At 37.9% G+C, this 18,565-nt stretch overlaps 2 protein-coding genes across 2 annotated transcripts; both read left to right on the forward strand.

Annotated features, from left to right (window-relative positions):
- Nucleotides 1-12,567: 12,567 nt before the first annotated feature.
- Nucleotides 12,568-13,936, forward strand: LOC112194644 (glycosyltransferase BC10). Its single transcript, XM_024334858.1, has 2 exons — nucleotides 12,568-13,188; nucleotides 13,292-13,936. Exons 1-2 carry the CDS (start codon nucleotides 12,568-12,570, stop codon nucleotides 13,934-13,936), a joined length of 1,266 nt encoding a protein of 421 aa, XP_024190626.1.
- Nucleotides 13,937-14,541: 605 nt separating this feature from the next.
- LOC121052013 lies at nucleotides 14,542-17,679 on the forward strand. Its single transcript, XM_040515831.1, has 4 exons — nucleotides 14,542-16,122; nucleotides 16,905-17,155; nucleotides 17,415-17,494; nucleotides 17,622-17,679. The coding sequence occupies exon 1, from the start codon at nucleotides 14,607-14,609 to the stop codon at nucleotides 15,762-15,764; it is 1,158 nt and encodes a 385-aa protein (XP_040371765.1). The 5' UTR covers nucleotides 14,542-14,606; the 3' UTR covers nucleotides 15,765-16,122; nucleotides 16,905-17,155; nucleotides 17,415-17,494; nucleotides 17,622-17,679.
- The last annotated feature ends 886 nt before the right edge of the window (nucleotides 17,680-18,565 follow it).

The raw sequence follows: 18,565 nt of genomic DNA on the forward strand, positions 1-18,565 counted from the left end.
ATTTTGATTATGAACTTTGTTATTGGAGTTGGATTTTTGTTAAGAACGAGTTTATGTTAGTAATTTTCAGATTCATTTCTTTATGTTCTTGAGTTGTTTATGATATCTCTACAATCTGATTTCGTGCCATCCTTTTATATCTTTAAGCATATGATTTTGGTTGAACAATGATGTTAATCTGCAGCTTAATAAAGCTAAATTTGTGTTCTAATTCACATAATCGTTTTAGGGGAGAAATTAAAGTGGTAAAAGCTATGTACAATGGTCGAGATTATATGCTACATGTTTCGTGCGTTTGTAACTTCTTATGGATGCATACATGTTTGAATTCAGAATTCTAATTGTCACGCCCCTAATTTTTAACACAAATAAAAATCGATATATAATCCCATAATTATGCATACGTGATCGTTCAACCATCAATAACAAAAACCTGGAAACATTTTTCCCCTTAAACTAAATACATATTGATGCCCTGAACCCGCTATGTCAATATTGACCCGCTTCGTAGAGTCATATATTACAAAAGCTTACGAATTAAATTGCCAACAACAAAATAAAAAGTAAATGCTCCTCAGAGCTAACTACACAACAGAAGTCCCTATCAACGATAAAGTCACAAAAATGACTTCCTACCATAAAGCTGCAAGGATGCCGCCTCCGCTTGAACCACGATTACCCTGACCTGCAGGATTAACCCCTATACCGTTTGAATGGTGCACCGGGTTGCCACACAACAAACCCGGTAAGCTTTTGCAAGCCCGTATGAGTAAACTCAAAATCACAAAGCATAAATACATTCTTAAGTCACCTCAACCTAAACACGATATGCACATATCTCACACCTACGGCCATCAATTCCATAACCTTCCATATCGTGCCTACATAAGTCTACTGGTGACTAAAGCCTCATGCTCAGATTCTCAACTAACGTCCCATTACACAAATTCAATCAAACAAGACTTCCTCAAGCAATGTTTGATGCCATTCTAACGCACTACGGCGAATTCCAAATCACACTCATTTCCTTCCCACTAGGAGCTTTTGTCATCAACATGACATCAAAGGTGAAAATCAATGAATCACCTTCCTATCCTCACCACAGAGTACAATTCGTCACCACTATGGCTCTTAAGATAAATCAAACCATCAATCAATACAATCAAGAAGAAACAAGGTAATCACATTTCAAAACAAGCAAAACAATTCATGGTAACCCCTGCATATAATTTAGTTCAGGAGGTCACACTAAGTCAAGCAATTCAAATCATAGTAATCATCGTAACCCCACACTCTGACATCCGTAGGTAGCCCCGGCCATCACAACAGTCTTCTCGATTATTGTTAACCTAATAACAATTCAGCTCCACTACCGAGCAGTCGTCACACTGATCATCACACAGATTCCACCGGTCATCACACAGATAGCCACCGTCCTACTGATCATCACATAGATTTCGGGGATCATCACACATATAGCAATTGCCCAGCTGATCATCACACTGATTTCGCCGGTCATCACTCAGATAGCAATCGTCACAAAGATTCATCACACTGATTCCAGCGATTCATTACACAATATTCCTACACAAGCTTTACATGTCAATCATCACAAAGATTCCAACAATTCATTACACAAATATTTCTACACAAGCTTTACATGTCAATCATCACAAAGATTCATCACACTGATTCCAACAATTCATTACACAAATATTCCTGCACAAGCTTTACATGTCAATCATCAAAATGATTCATCACATTGATTTCAATAATTCATTACACAAATATTCCTCCACAAGATTTACATGTCAATCATCGCAAAGATTCATCACACTGATTCCAACAATTCATTACACACATATTCCTACACAAGCTTTACATGTCAATCATCACAAAGATTCATCAATGCATATATATTTCATATAAATACACACACACACAGTCATTCACTCAGGAATACCACTAATACCAACTATAATCATAGTTAACCTAATAACTCCAAGACAACAGGGTAATCTTGCTCATAACAAATATCGTGAGATTTACTCACCTCAGAATCCCGCTGCGTCTTCACACGTTAACCAAAGCAAGCACAATCACCGCAATCCATTCAACAAGTCCAACAAGCATCTGAACACATAGGGTCTTGATTCAGTGCACGAATCACAAAGTGATTAAAGTTCGAAACCCTCGTTTTGAACTAAATCCCCATAAGTAACTCCAATCGAGGAGAAACCTCATCCGAGACCCTAAGTCTCCAGAACACTTCTACGATCGATGTGACAAAACCACAAGTCTATCGGACGCTCGGATCCTCATGGATCGAATAATCAACCGGTATGAAACCGTAAAAATCATAACAAATCCATACGAACTCCAAAAATTGCATATCATATATCGAAACGCTCGTATCGACGAGTAGAAGATATATAATACTAGAAACAGTTCCTAATATATCCAGAACGCCGCCACAGGTGGTGGCGCACCGCTGCCGGCCAAAACTCAATATTTCACAAAACTTCCAACATCAAAGATGTTCGTCACAATATGCTTGACCATTTTCATAACTAGCATGAAGTCAAAATCGAAGCGTAAAGGGTCGAAAACTACCTTGCAACCCGTTGATTACTGTTCAATCCGAGTTGAACCAAGTTTCACGTGAGTCGATCCAAACAACCACCATAGATCGATCCAGGACGCTTTTACGAACTCACAACATGAAGCATGAAGCCGTGGCGTTGCCGGAGCTGTGTTTTCGGGACGGGTCCGAATACCCCAAAGTTCGCCGCTTTGCTGCACCGTCACTGCCAGAAATTGCCACTAGAGGACACCACAGGGAGGAGCGGACGGCGGAGACGAACAAGCTAGCCAAATTTCACGGCCAAAGACCGCCAAAGCTGGCTGAAAATCCGGGTCGGATCACCTTGTTCGGGTTGGGTCAGACTTGGGTGAGGAAAGAGAACAGAGAGTTTCAGATTTCCGAAAATGGAAAGTGGAAAAAATGAAAATAGTAACTTTCCCGAAAGTGAAACCCCTATATATAGTAACTTTCCAAATTTTCAAACGCTCATAACTTTCTCATACGAACTCCGATTTCCGTGTTCCACATATTCACGAACTCGTATCGATGGCCTCTGCAACTTTTGTGAAGGAAGTTTTCGGAGAATCCCAATGAAAAAAAGTCAACCTTTGCAACCCCCCTAAAACCATATTCTTCGAATAATTATTCGCCCGAAACACTTCCGCTCTATCCACGAGCCACGAAACCATCCAATAATCACAATTTAGATTCATGAAAATCCTCGAAAAATAAATACGAATTTCCGAGACATCACACTAATTGCACTGAATGATTCATATTTAATGTTGACGGATGCTCTTCAGTATTAATGTAATGTTTTATATGAAATATTTTAAGTTATGGACTTTTCCTAACTTAGGAGATTAAAAAGAAGAATTAAAGTGGTACTCGATCTCTTCAGATTTGTACTTCGAATTCATTTCTGATATTTAGTGTTGGCACAATTTTAGGTTGTATAGATTGAAACAATTCATTGCATGTTGAAATGGTTTAAAAATTTTGATTTGAGTGTGAAGAAGTCGATCATTATAGATAGTTTTATTTCTTTTGTTTTTATTTTAAGTAAATTAGGAACCAAATTTCAAAACCCCCCTTTTATTCTTTTATTTGTTAATTGACCTTTTTGTGTAGGTGTACCCTACAAATATCCCCGGACTGAACGATCCCTACTTACCATATACTGACAACTACATTTTGCAGGGTTAAATTGTGAGCCTATTTCAGCCACATTAGCCCGCCACATCAAGCTATATCAAAAGTTGTATTAAGCTGTATCACAAGCTATATTAAAATTTTATCAAGATGTATCACAACTGCATCAAAGTTGTATTAAGCTATATCAGAATTTGTATCAAGCTGTATCACAAGCTATATTGAAGTTTTATCAAGTTGTATCACAAGCTTGTATCCACAAAATGTATCAAGTTGTATCACATATGTATCAAAGTTGTATAAAGCTGTATCAAATGTGGGGTGTTTTACTAGCCTATACTATTGCCATATGATTTTCTTCACCCTCCCAATCGGGACTATCACCACCATCACAAATCAATTACCATAAGATTTTGGCTGCAAGCAGAGCCATCCCTCGACCAAGGCAACCAAGGCAGTGGCCTTGGGCCTCAGTTTGGGGAAGGCCTCCATCTCAAAATGTGTGTGTGTATATATTTGAAAAATAAAATGCAGAATTGCAGTTTATGTAAGACGATGCTGAGACCGATGAAATCAAACCCATGACGGGAAATTCTAGTGTAGTGGTGGGTATCTCATACCCACATTTACAAAAGTGAGAACAAATTTTGTTGTCAAAGTTGTAACTTGAGTCTTAGTTTGTGTAATCTTAGTTCTAATAATGATAATTACACCTCTTGCGACATTTTACAAGTTTTTGAACAAATTCGTTGTTAATATTATAAGGGCTAAATACTGTTTAGCACCCTGTGTTTTGGGTCGAACATCAATTCAGTCCCTCGACTTTCAATTTCATCAAAAACACCCCTACACTAACCATTTCTCATCCAATTGATCATTCCGTTGTGATTCCGTTATATTCAACCGTTAAGTGCCATGTCAGCATTTCCAACTCAGCACAAGTAGGGCCCACATAGAGGCGAATTTCCCAAACTGACCCTGACTGAACAGGGATTAACTATGGTTTATGGTTGACTAAAATAAAAAAAATAAAAAAACTTATTAATTTAATACTTTAATTATAATAATAATTATTATTATTATTATTCTTTTTTTAATGAAATACCAAATTTTGCGGCTCTCTCCCTCCCTCTCACCCACCATCACCACTGCCACAACCACCGCCGCCACCGCCACCCAGTCCCCAACCTAACCGGCTGACTCAATTGGAGTCAGCACTCAAAGCATCACCTTGAACTGGTACTTTGGAAACGACAAGTCGATGCTGATACGCAACTGTATTTTCCGGTTCGGCGACCGGCGATTCTCTTCTTCAACAAGCGCAGAACCGGTCAAAAAATTTCAAACTTGAAACCCAACTCGATTTCCCTCAATCCTTTCCATGGCCTACTCGGCCATCGTCGTCGATCTTCCTCCATCATCAACTGGACCCGATCTTTCAATCTTTGATTATGGCGGTTCCTTCCCAATCTCCATCATGGTGGGTTGGAATGAAATGGCGGCGTTTACGATCTCAGAGACGTCCTCGATGGAGTGGAAATCAGATGGCGGAGAACCGATCGCTGCGATGGCGGAGACCACGACGGTTTGATCCAGAAGCTTCTGGCTCTCGGACTTGGATTTTCCGAAGGGAATTTGGGCCTTCTATGCAGCGGAGAAGCCCATGGAGGTGGAGGCGAGAGCGGAGAGGTGGTTGCAGAAGGAGGGCCATTCGAGGATTTCAAGGGTTTCAGATTGGATGGAATGGGCGAGGAAGAAGTTAGTGACGGCGGAGGCGGCACTGGCGGTGGGTTTGGGGAAGAGGTATGAAGATTTTGGGGAGCAGCCCCAGAAGGTTAGGTTGAATGGAGTGAGGGATGTGAGCATTGGTTTTTGCATCTTATCCATTTGAAAACTATGAAGTCAGGGTTATTTTTGGAATTTTCCTTCCATGTGGGACCCACTTTTACTGAGTTGGAAATGCTGACATGGCACTTAACGGTTGAATATAACGGAATCACGACGGAATGATCAATTGGACGAGAAATGGTTAGTGTAGGGGTGTTTTTGATGAAATTGAAAGTCGAGGGACTGAATTGATGTTCGACCCAAAACACAAGGTGCTAAACAGTATTTAGCCCATATTATAATCTTAGTTCTAATAATGGTAATTACACCTCTTACGACATTTTTACAAGCTTTTGAACAAATTCGTTGTCAATGTAGTAATTTTTGTTTAACTATATGTAAATAGTGTAAATTAATATGGTAACTTTTGTTCTCAATGTTGTAATTTTGGTTCAAATAGTTGTAAATGAAGGTATCTCATACCCACTAGTACACTAACTTGTCTCACCCATGACTCCGTGAGGCCTCAAAATTTCCTCTTTTTCTTTTGTATTTGTAAGTTAAACACTCCTTTCTTTTTTTCCATCACTCTGGGATTAGAAAAGAAGATAACCAAAAGTTTTGCTCTCACTTTTACAAATTTGGGCAAAAATGAAATGTTGGCTACTGAAACATGAATTTTTGATTCCCCACTAATTCTTTCAAAGATAAACGGTAACATTTCTTCTTTTTATGTCTATTTAAGCCATTGACAGACTCTCACAGATGCATATATAGAAGCAATCTTTCTCTTCCTTTCACTCAATTTTAAATTTCATCCTCTGTTCTAATTTCGTAATCAAAATTCAGATAATTGATACAATTGTAACAAACCGTCAAGGCTTGAAGTCCAAAATTTTGTAGTTAAAAAATCAGGTTCTATTGTTCTTTATTGGCATTGTTTTATTTTATTTATCTAATTTGCTATGTTTTAGTTTTTTTTTTTTTTTTTTTTTGGAGAATGAGCTATGTTTCAATGGAAAAAATTATTAGGGTGGTCTCTCTAAATTTTGTGTTAGGCCTCACTTTATCATGGGACGGCCCTGGCTGCAAGCATTTGATTAAACTTCCATAGTTCTTGGATTTATGAGGTTCAAGGCTAGCTAGCTTCTACAAAAACATCTTACAAGACTTTATGCATTGCGAAACTGGGTCATTGTGATTTTCGTGCTCAACTTTTATGGCTTTTGATTGTGCCTTCAAAATCTGGGGCTCCATCTCCACAAATTAAGTTGAACTCATTTATGTGCCTAATGGCGGAGCCAGAATTTTAAGTTTACTGGGGCATAAATGGATATATAAAAACATACAAAATCTCTAAATAAAATTTCTATCTATTAACTTGATTATTATCATCGACGTGATTTCATATTTTAAAATCGTTTCAAAACAGTATTCTTATCTATGTTAGTAAAATATTTTCTTAGTAAATAAAATCCAGCAATCATTTAACAGAATGCAATAATATTTAATTTTCTTTTAAATGAATATATTAAGTAAAGAAAAACATCTATAATTATTTAATAAATTTATTTTTATAATTAACTAAGCATAAAACAGCACGAACTAGAAACAAACAACAGAAATTCAAAAAGGAAATAATTACTTCAAGGAGGTACTTTCAATAACACAACACACAACATACCAAAAAAAAAATAGTAATAATGCTGCTAAAGAGAATTGAACCCTAGACCTCCTTACTAGCAAAAACGCATCCCAACCACTACACCAAGCTATCACTCGGTGATCAAAGGTAGCTAAATTTTATTTGTATGTTAAAAAGTCAGTGGGTCACAGGACCCACTGTGCCCCTATGTGGCTCCGCCAGTGGCTAATAGTCATGCTGCTGACATTTGTACAGGAGGTAAATATCATCACAGAGTATTGGATACATCTACCCAGGATACTCAGATGCCAATACGTGCTTCAAGGTATATGGCTACACAAGTATGACACAAGCCGTTACAATTTTGTAAGATATCAAGCTTGGTCAATACGTGAAAATTCCTCCCCGGACCATTTTCATGGCTTAGGTCAACTCTTTTTCCAAATGTCAACGTCCTTCAAATAATTCAAGTCCTAATGCTTATTGTTTACCCATGATATTATCAGCAAAATGAACCACAAATACTAGAGTTAATTTGAAACTAATCAAAACCCAAGAAATTAAGCACCACATTCCTCTTTTGAATTACTGGCATGGTACTAAGAGCATCTCTAACAGTAGAAGTTACATTTTAGTTAAATTTAGCTAAAGTTAAGAAATATAGCTATTGATTTAATTAGTTAAATTTAGCTAAAATTAAGAAATATAGCTATTGATTTAACTATGTAGCTCCAGCAGTAGTAGCTATTTGTAAATGATATACTATATTTTATCGAATTGTAAATTGACATGTAGACAAAAGAGGAGATAGAAATATAACTTTTGCTATAACTATTTTTGATTGTCTAGCTAAATATAGCTAGCCATTTTAGCTAAAGTTAAATTTAACTTAGGTATAGCTAGTTTGTTGGAGTTGAGTTTTTCTTAAAAACTAGTTATATATATAGACAAAAATTGAATTTAGCTATTCTGTTGGAGATGCTTTAACTAGCTCTATATTGAGTTCCTTTAAAACCTTGCAGCAAATGAGAATTCGAAGCTGCAGAAGGTTTCACATTCAGAGCCTAATTCCACTTCTGCCACCACATACGAGCTCCTCACCGTCTGCATCGGGTCCCACGTACTGCCTCATGTACCACCTCCCGTATCCAGGGTATCACGGTGGTGGTGCTCAGAAGGGACATGGATAACGTAGGAAGCTCAAGAAGTTGAACAGGATCGAGATCAGGAACACCATCGATCTAAAAGAGCTCGTGATTTGAGGGATGATCTGGACCACGATAGCCGACGGAATCTGAGGCCACCATCGCCAGACATGGATTAATGGCTGTGATCCTCTCTCTCTCTCTCTCTCAAATTATTGATGCATGCCATTAATTCCTCTTGGGTTCTTGTCGCCATCCACTCCTTCTATTGGGGGCGGTGGTGATGAAATCTAGCAGTTGGAGGCCGGCGTTGGGACTGGGAGAAGAAGAGGAAGGAGAGAGAAATTGTTACAATTCCCCCGAATCGTAACCGTAAAATGACACCTTTCAAAAAAAAAAAAACTGTAAAATGACATCGTAAAAGGAAACTAAAGGAAATGAGTAAATGACAGCTTCAATATTCTTCAATGATAGTATTCCAATACATCTCAGTGGCTATATAAGATGGTCAAAAAGTCTAATAAGCCCATAGCAAAATAATGGCCCATAAGACTAATGGATCCTAACAGAAATGGATGTGCGACCGAGGAAGAGAGTAAGAGAGAAGATGAGGAACGTTTGTTAGGGTTTTCATGACATGAAATATCGATTTTGTCATTCTAAAAATTCCCGAAAATCTCTAATATAAAATACTATAGACCTTAACTTATTGAAAGGAACTCCGTTAGCATGTCGAGTGTCTATGAATTCGGTTTAATGTCCTCTACAACTTCTGTGAAGAAAGTTTCTTCAAAAGTGAACCGAACAAAAAGTCAACTTTTAGGTCTCCTAAAAGTGAAGATAATCGTTGTTTACCGTCCAAATGACTAACAAACCGGTAAATTTAGGCACGGGGCATAACACATGGACTGGAAAGGACGATCACTAGAGATGGTAGCGGTGCATCTTCGGCTAACTATGCAGGCTACTAGACTTCCTTTGGCTTGGGCTTGGACTCAAGTTGGGATGTTTGGCCTGCTGATTTTGGATAAGAATAGAGCAACCTGTTGCTAAGGTTGTTAGCAAATAGAGCAACCTATTGCCTAGGTTGTTAGCTGCTGTAGATAGTTCAAGCTCCAACTCTTCAAGGAAGGAGCCTATGCTGGTCTAGTTTTTCATTTTTGGTTTGCAATCCTTATTTTAGTAGGAATGGCTTCTATGAGCTTCCTGAGATGTTTCTAATTTTTTATATGTACAACAATTACGTGCTGGTAGGTGAGGCTAGATGATTGATTTTTTCTTATGTAGATATTCTTTATTGGTTAGACTTGCTTCATGCGAGCGTCCCATAGACTTTAATGAGTTTAGCGTTGGCTTAGATAGTTTTCTGGTTATTTTCTTAGCTGAATTTCTTATGTAAGTGCATGTTAAACTCTGACCTGTTTTGAGGCTTTGATTTTTAATGATATTAATTCCTATTATATATATATTATACCAAAATTTTGATACCAAATGATGTGGCATATACCGCATCAGTTTTTTCATTTTGCAATCTGGATACCATGGATTTATTTGTCAATAAGAAAGATTTGATTAAAAAAAAAAATTGAATGTACATGGATTAATTATTCATAAAAATTCCTAATATTTAATTACAGAATCTAAGTTTCTTCTCTCCTATCATGGATCTGCTGGCCAAGCCAAAGCGCCACCATTCCTTCTTCTTCCCGTTCATGCTTAATTATACACAACAGAGTTGAATCTTGTGATTCATCACAAATCTCACAAGGCATGGTAGATTTATATACCAACAATAGGATAAATAAATTGGGTAGGAGAGGGGGAAAACGAAGATATATGGTATGTATGGTTACCAATTAACTTTATAATTAATCATGAATTAATCGTAGATCCATATGCATATTCCGAGCAGTTTTGTTTGCTTTCAGTTTCGTTTGCAATCTTTCATGATTTTCGTGATTTATTTGGTTTACAATTGCAATTAGGCAAACGGTTATCGACAAAAAAATAAAAAAATAAAAAAATAAAAAAATAATCTAGGCTTCTGTCTCTCTAGCCGCTATCTTTCCTCTAAACTCTAGCAGGCGTTGTTCAATACGTAGCTAGTCCGGCGGTAGCTGGCAGCAGTACCCGTCTTGGACGCGCTGCTGACGCGGCTGCTGCCGGACGGATGGTGTCTATGGCCTAATTTCAAGGGTGGCTCGGTCTGATGGCTTCACTGGTGGGTGGCTTTTAAACTGATCAATTCATCTTGGTGAAGGACGACAACGAGATTGGCTCAGGTTGCTGGCGGAGGCGATAGCAGGGGGCCATTGTTTTGATTGTTGGCGACCTGGTTCCTCCTCGATTGGTTTCGGGTCTGAACCTCCTAGCTGTGGAGCGTGGTGGTGGGGTTACCTTGAAAGCGGGACAGCGATGGCGCATAAGTGGCAACGATGGTGGCTCGGTTGCGAGGCTGGTGCGCGTTTCTTCATAGACTGAGGAAATTGGTTCTGGGCCGGATTGTAGGTGGGCCTGGGCGGGCTTTCCCTTGGTGTTTTTGGGCTGCTACGAGATAGATTTTTTTCTTTCTAAATAATTCCCTATTTTTGAGAGCTATATATGCACTGCGGTGTTTTTTTCTCTTCTCGTGCCTATTTTGCTATGTCTTGTGGCATAGCTGATAGGCTTGCTTTTTTAAGTGAGCGTTTGATGTCTAATGAGTGGTCTATTCTTATGTATCATCGTGGTATCGCTACAACTTCTTGTCTGTCTTAAATGGCAACGGAAGTATATGTATGACCATCCTGACTTGAGTATTAATGACAATCATTTATCAATTGATTAAAAAAAAAACTGCAATTAGGCAAATGACTAGAAACTTTTTCATTTTCTTATTTTGTTTCTAATCTCAATTTTTTTTTGTTTCATTTTAAGTTTAAAATACGGAATTATAGCTATACTAACATGTCATTGTAGATTCAGCGCAAATTAAAAGTGACATTGTGGCATATATACTGTAGCATATACTACTCTTAATTTTGAACCCTTTTCTTGTCCAATAGATCAACGTAAAGGAATTTTCTTGAAATTGAACTTGTAACGTGGTTACATGATTACTTGATTAGTTAATACATGATCGTTTCATCATAGTTTAAGCATTCATCATAGTTTAAGCAATTAGAAACAAATTATATATGAAAGTCAACAATAAACTGATAGATAGCTGAATTGTAAAGTAGCTGTTATGTGTGATCGATAAGTAACTAGGAGAATAAACCTACTAATAATCTGGTCAGTGGAACTTGCCAGAAAAAGAATTTTTTTTTGATCAGGTAGTTAGCTGTTAGTAACTCACACACCCATGCAGTGGTATCCCAGCGCCAGGACACCTGCACCGACATTGCAGCAAAAGCCAGGCAAAGCCAGACTAATCCACTACACCGCAGACGCACGAACCCAAAGGGTCCCTCAAATCTGCTGGCCACGGGATGGAGCTGAGATTCGAACGCTAGACTTGGGGGTTCCAAACTAGGCCGTTCGACCAACACACCATACCACGTGGTTCCCAGAAAAAGAATTTAAGTAGTACGAAATTAATTAAGATGCAACAAAAAAGTATACCTGCCTAAATCTTAGCCTTGTTTATGGGTCTGGCAATTCGATTTGCATTGTTTATGGTAAATGTTGGACCAAGACGTCCCAAAACCCATTTGACTTGCAGGCTTGTAGCTTGTTAGCAAGCATTCGTGTGACTTTGTCCGACCAGTTAGTAATATGTTATTCTTAATTTCTTTTCACGTTGCTCTTGCTTTGATTCCCCTAGCTGGCATGGCATGCATGGTATCTTTCATGCGGAGACAAGCACTCGAATATATATTTCACTCACAAAATTATGTTCGTGGATGAATTGTCAACTTAAGAAGAAAAAACGATGGAGCCTTTGCTTGCTTCAAAAGCGTACTAGCTTCACTTTCCAGTTGTCTATTACTACATGACACAATTAGGAATACTGACGACTAATTAACGAGAAAGTCCACTGGGACATGATCCAGGATATATATATATATATATATATATATATATATATATATATATGTAGCTAATCTTTGACGCTAGATCGAGCAGTACGTAGTAGTAGTGTAGTACTATATATTATCGTTTCCATGTATCAGTTGGCTCCTTCTCGTACACATATAATTGTTTCAATCAGATCGATATTAATGATGGCAGTCATGGCACCAATATTCTGCAGCAGCAGTAGTACTAGTGGGCAAAATCATCGGGCGTTTCCATTCAATCACGTCCTGCATTTCCTCTTCTTTGTTATTGGTTTGTCACTCGGCATCCTAGTTACCTTATACTTCCAGAGTTACTCATTACTCACTTTTCAAGCATCCCTCAACTCCATTAATAATTTTATTACCATTCCACTAAAACCATCACCACCGAAATCACCAACTCCAACTCCACCTCCACCTCCACCACCGCCAGTTCTGGTACCGTCTTTCTCTACAATTAATGAAACATCATCATCAGTATCTGTTCATTACAGTAGCAGTACTCCCAGTACCAGTGTTTCTTTGAAAGAACAAAAGCTGTTAGTACACAACATGAGCGATGAGGAGTTACTTTGGAGAGCATCCATGGCCCCTCAAGTTGATTCGCCTTGCAACTCTGTTCCGAAAGTGGCTTTCATGTTCTTGACAAAAGGGCCACTACCTTTGGCTCCCTTATGGGACAAATTTTTCAAGGGACACGAGGGTCTATACTCCATCTTTGTGCACGCGCACCCTTCTTTCAATGAATCGCAGCCTCAAACTTCGGTCTTCCATGGTCGAAGAATTCATAGCCAGGTGCCTATTTAATAAATGCATTAGTGCTTGATTACTAATTGCTGGCAATATTTAAGATTAAGAACTTATTCATATGCATGTATATGCATGCACTTGCTTGCAGGCCGTTTATTGGGGAACTTCCTCGATGTTGGATGCAGAGCGACGGCTATTAGCCAATGCACTGCTTGACTTGTCCAATCAAAGATTTGTATTGCTTTCCGAATCTTGCATTCCCTTGTTTAACTTCACGACAACTTATGACTACCTTATAAACTCAAATCAAAGCTTTCAAAGCGTATACGATGACCCGAGGAAGCCTGGTCGAGGGCGCTACAACCCTCAAATGTGGCCACAAATAAACATCACAGATTGGCGGAAAGGATCTCAATGGTTTGAAGTGCACCGAGACCTGGCCGTCCACATTGTCTCCGATCGGAAATACTACCCCATCTTTCAACAATACTGCCACCCTCCTTGTTATATCGATGAGCATTATATTCCAACATTCGTCAACATGTTGTATGGTGATCTCAACTCTGAGAGAAGCATTACATGGGTGGATTGGTCAAGGGGTGGTGCTCATCCTCGGAAATTTGGATGGCCTGATATTACAGATGAGTTTTTTAATGGAATTCGGTTCGGATCGCACTGTAAATACAACGGCAATACAACTTCAATATGTTTCTTATTTGGTAGAAAGTTTTTGCCTAATGCTCTGGAGCCTTTGTTACGAGTTGCTCCACTGCTGCTTGGCTTTGATACCTAGAAATCCTATTTTTCTTTTCTGTAATATGTGAATTAACTTTTCATTGAAATCTTTTGAAGTATCACCTGGCTTCAATATATCTGTATATAGTGTGTATATATATATATATATATATATATATATATATATATTTAAGGAGAGAGGTTCAGAGTGAGAGTGAGATTTTTGGTGGCTGATCAGTGCAGGCCCAAAGAGAGAGGCATAGAGGAAAGAGTTCAGGTATAGGGAGAGCGAGGGAGAGACTATATCGATATTGCATATTACAGAAAGAGACAGAGAGAGTGATGCGGGTGCATATGGGGCAACATCAAATGTATTATTTTGTTGTTTTATTATATATTTGTAATATTTGATATTTCATTGTTTAGATATTTTTAGGATATCTTTTTACATTTAATTTAGGTTTTACATTTAATTAGCTTTCCATTTTAGCTTAAGTCTACTTATTCTCCAAGTATTGTAAATCCTATAAATATGGGTAATGTAATCGTTGTTAGATAGGTTATAGTTTATGAATAAAATCAGTTTATTTGTGGCATAGATTTGCCCTATTTTATGAGTTTGCTACTCCTTATTTCTTTTGTCTGTTGAGTGATTGTTGGAGGCTTGTGTTCGATACCTTTTCCCCATTAATTGGTATCAGAGCTTTGGCAAGAGCTTGGTGGATTCCATGTCTCAAGTAGGGCGACGAAGGGGAGGTTTTCGAATGGAGGGTCGTGACATCAACAACGACATGGCTGAAATCAAAAGGATGCTTCAGCAACTTGCGGTACGTCTTGATCGCATCGAAACTCGACGACGGGGTCATAAGAGTTTTGACGGGGAGAGAAACGTTACCACTTATCATCAACGTGTCGATCGCATCGAAACTCGACGACAAGATCGTAAGAGTTCCGACGGGGAGAGAAACGTTACCACCTATAATCAATGTGTCAATCGCATCGAAGTTTCACACCAAAGCAGTGAGAGTATTAAGGAGGAACAATACATTGATCTCTCTCATCGCTGTGCTTCTTTGTGTGAGCCAGACATACAGGATGAAGATAATTATGATTCTGAAGATTGCGATGAAAATTGCTTGGAGATTGAAGAGGTTGACCTGCCGATGCAACTGATTCATCTCCCAGTGCAACAAAATATCGTTAAAGCCATGCTAGTCCATCTTGTGGAAACATCATCAGCAATTGTAAGTCATGAAATTAATTCATGCATGGGTGATATCTTTGAATTGGATGATCATGTGGGTAATTCAGATCCAAAGTCCAAACTAGATCTGGATGTCGACATTATTTTAGGATCTCAAGAAATAGAACATAGTATGTGTGGGTCAATACGTGAGCATCCTAACAGAATTGTTGGTGTTGATCTTAAGAAGTCATTTGTCTCCAACAAGCTGGTGAAGAGTGTTGAATCTAAAAGCAAAGATGCATCCCTCAAATTTCATGATCCATTACAAGAAGATGCAACTCATCAATTTATTGATTTCATTGGGGTTAGTATTTTCTACTTACAGATTCCGAAGATATTAATTGATATTGTCAATCATATCAAGAAAGGTGAGACAAATTTTGGGTTGGCAAAATTTATTATTATGAGCAGATTTCTCAAGTCAAGATTAGGAAGGTATTCAAAGTATTTATTTATTTGGAATGGAAGGAATCAATTGCAAGCTAATTTGTCAAAAGAAGATTTGAAGCAATGGAAGATTTTGTTGAATTTTCTTCAATCAATGGCTCAAATTCGAGGACGAATTCTTTCCAACCAGGGAAGCCTGATGCGGGTGCATATGGGGCAACATCAAATGTATTATTTTGTTGTTCTATTATAGATTTGTAATATTTGATATTTCATTGTTTAGATATTTTTAGGGTATCTTTTTACATTTAATTTAGGTTTTACATTTAATTAGCTTTCCATTTTAGCTTAAGTCTACTTATTCTCCAAGTATTGTAAACCCTATAAATATGGGTAATGTAATCGTTGTTAGATAGGTTATAGTTTATGAATAAAATCAGTTTATTTGTGGCCTGGATTTGCCCTATTTTATGAGTTTGCTACTCCTTATTTCTTGTGTCTGTTGAGTGATTGTTGGAGGCTTGTGTTCGATACCTTTTCCCCATTAGAGAGATAATCTGGAAAGAGGATTGTGGCCGTCTCTTTTCACAATCTGATTAACAAACATCCAGGTAAGCTGCTTTGAACCATCTTTCCCTGAACTCCAGGTAAGCTTCTTATTTGGTAGATTGATTTTCAAATTCGGTGCATGCAGTTTTTGGTGGTGCATATGTGGGGTTTTGTGGGTGATTTGAGTTTTTTTTTTTTTTCTATTTGGGTTTTGTGTGGGCCGGTTAGCATTTTAGCTAGGTTTTATGCAATTAGATCTGGGAAAAATAGTTGAATTCCAGTTTTGAGGTATTGCATGGTTTCCGGTTTTATAAGAAGTAATGCAATTTACCACAATCCCCAGCCAGAAATGTCAATTTTGAAGCTTCAATAAACTATATATAAACTCCAGGAACTAGAAAGTTGACAAAAATTTCCTCTAAAAAACTTCCTGGTTTTAGTGGGATGTCGCTTTGTGAAAATGCTATGAAATGTGTAGCAAGAAGAATTCTTTTTCTTCTTTGCTGTGCATTCAATTGGGTTTTTGTTTTTGTTTAAAACTTCTAGCCACTATATACTGTATACCTGCTATGATTTAAACCTCTGTAAATTGAATACACTACATGAATGGAAAAGCATCATATTTTGTGATAATTTTTCCATAAAAGGCTTTTGGAAAACACAATTATTTACTATCAATTTTCAGAATAGGATGGACTCGATCATAATCTTTCTTTGGTACATAGGCTTCATATTATTTTCTTTTACTTATTCAAAATGTAGGATAATAGGGACCAATTGGTGTAAACATGCATTGTGTTCATTTGACTGGACATTTTTACATTTTCATCCAACTCCTTTGTAGGTTCTGATTGGATGCCTCTATGTCAATGGAATTGCACAGAAGGAAGATTTTATCACAGAACCACCCACATATGTATTAGATTCAACTGAGGACGGTACCATGTCTTTTACTAATTTCTCTAACCATTTACTGCACCATCCATAGCATTTTCCAGCGTACTGTTTATTAACAGGATAATGTGAAGCAACTGATTTGACACACCATGGATTGAGAAGTTAACTCATAATAGGATGGAAACTGATATTGCTAAGGTAGAAAGATATCTGATCTCATATTGAAAGCTTTGTTCAAATAATTAGGCTTTTGGACATCATATTAGGTTAGGGACCAAATAAGTAGTAAAAAAAAAGGGACTAAATTGTAAATATAGGTTCGTTAGTAGTTTAATTGAATGTTCATTTCTGTTGTAAGGGGACCAAGTATTTGAACTTGAAGTGTGTTCTATTCTCATATCTATTTTATAATCAATTTGGTGTTTAATGGTTTTGGACTGTTCTTTGATTTGTACAGGTTACTATTGCCGCAAGTAGTGCTTCAAAGGAGAAGACATAAGCACGATTCTGATCCAGCAAAAATAGTTACTTTTTGTGGTGTGGAGTTTTTAGTTCTTAGATTATAGTTATTGGTTTCTTGGTTGTTGATGTTTTGAGTTCAGCTACTATAACATGAAATTGATGTTTTGATGCTTTTTAACTTTCATAGTTCAAATCTGTGCAGGAAATACCCCAAATGCTACGTCCCGAACCTAAATTTACTGGTTTACTAGTCATTTGAACGGTAAACAACAATTGCTTTCACTTTTTACTTTGTTCAATACTTTTAGTGGCCTTAAAAGTTGACTTTTTGTTCAGATCAGTCGTTGAGAAAATTTCCTTCATGAAAATTCGTAGAGGATGTTAAACCGAGTTCGTGCATTTGTGGTACGTAAAAATCACAGTTCGTATGTGAAAATTATTGTTAACGTTAGAGTCCGCAGGGGTCTCTAGTTAGCTTTACAGAGAGAGAGAGAGAACGACACAAGCAAAGTATAGTGGTTCGTCTCCGCCTTAGCAGGAGACTACGTCCACTTGAATATTGTATTATGTGTGTTTGGGATTACAAAGTGTGTAATGGAGTGGTTTTAGTTGTGGGAGGAGGCATTCCTTTTATAGATGAAGAAGCCATCTCCTTTACATTTTCTTAGATGTGGGATGTAGAAATCACTATTCTAGTCTAGAAAGCATGTTTGTGAAGGCAACTTTGCAAGGCCGGGAAGGTGGCTTCCCGGCAATGTATTTGTCACTTCCGGATACCGTAGCGTAGCTTGAACATAGGGCTATGGGATGCATGTCTCGGTTGGGCCTCACCATGGCTTGTGGGTGTCCCAAAGAGGATGTTACTTATGCTTGGTGATGTAGCAAAGTAGCTTCCTAGTAGAGGTATCTACAAGTCCCCGTAGTCCCCTAGTAAGAGGAGTTTCTTGGTTGGGGAGTTATAATCATGAAGTCATCAAGCATAAGTAACCGGGCGGCACGGAGCCCCTACAAGTCCCCGAACTCCATAAGCAAGAAGGGACTCGCAAACCTTCATAACAAAGACAAAAACACGCATATGTAGAATGCTCGTTGCATTGGTTACCGTTCGTATTAATGGAATGAGAAAAGAATTCGATTTGTAGCTAA

Source organism: Rosa chinensis, chromosome 3 (genome assembly GCF_002994745.2).
Source record: "Rosa chinensis cultivar Old Blush chromosome 3, RchiOBHm-V2, whole genome shotgun sequence".
NCBI lineage: Eukaryota > Viridiplantae > Streptophyta > Magnoliopsida > Rosales > Rosaceae > Rosa > Rosa chinensis.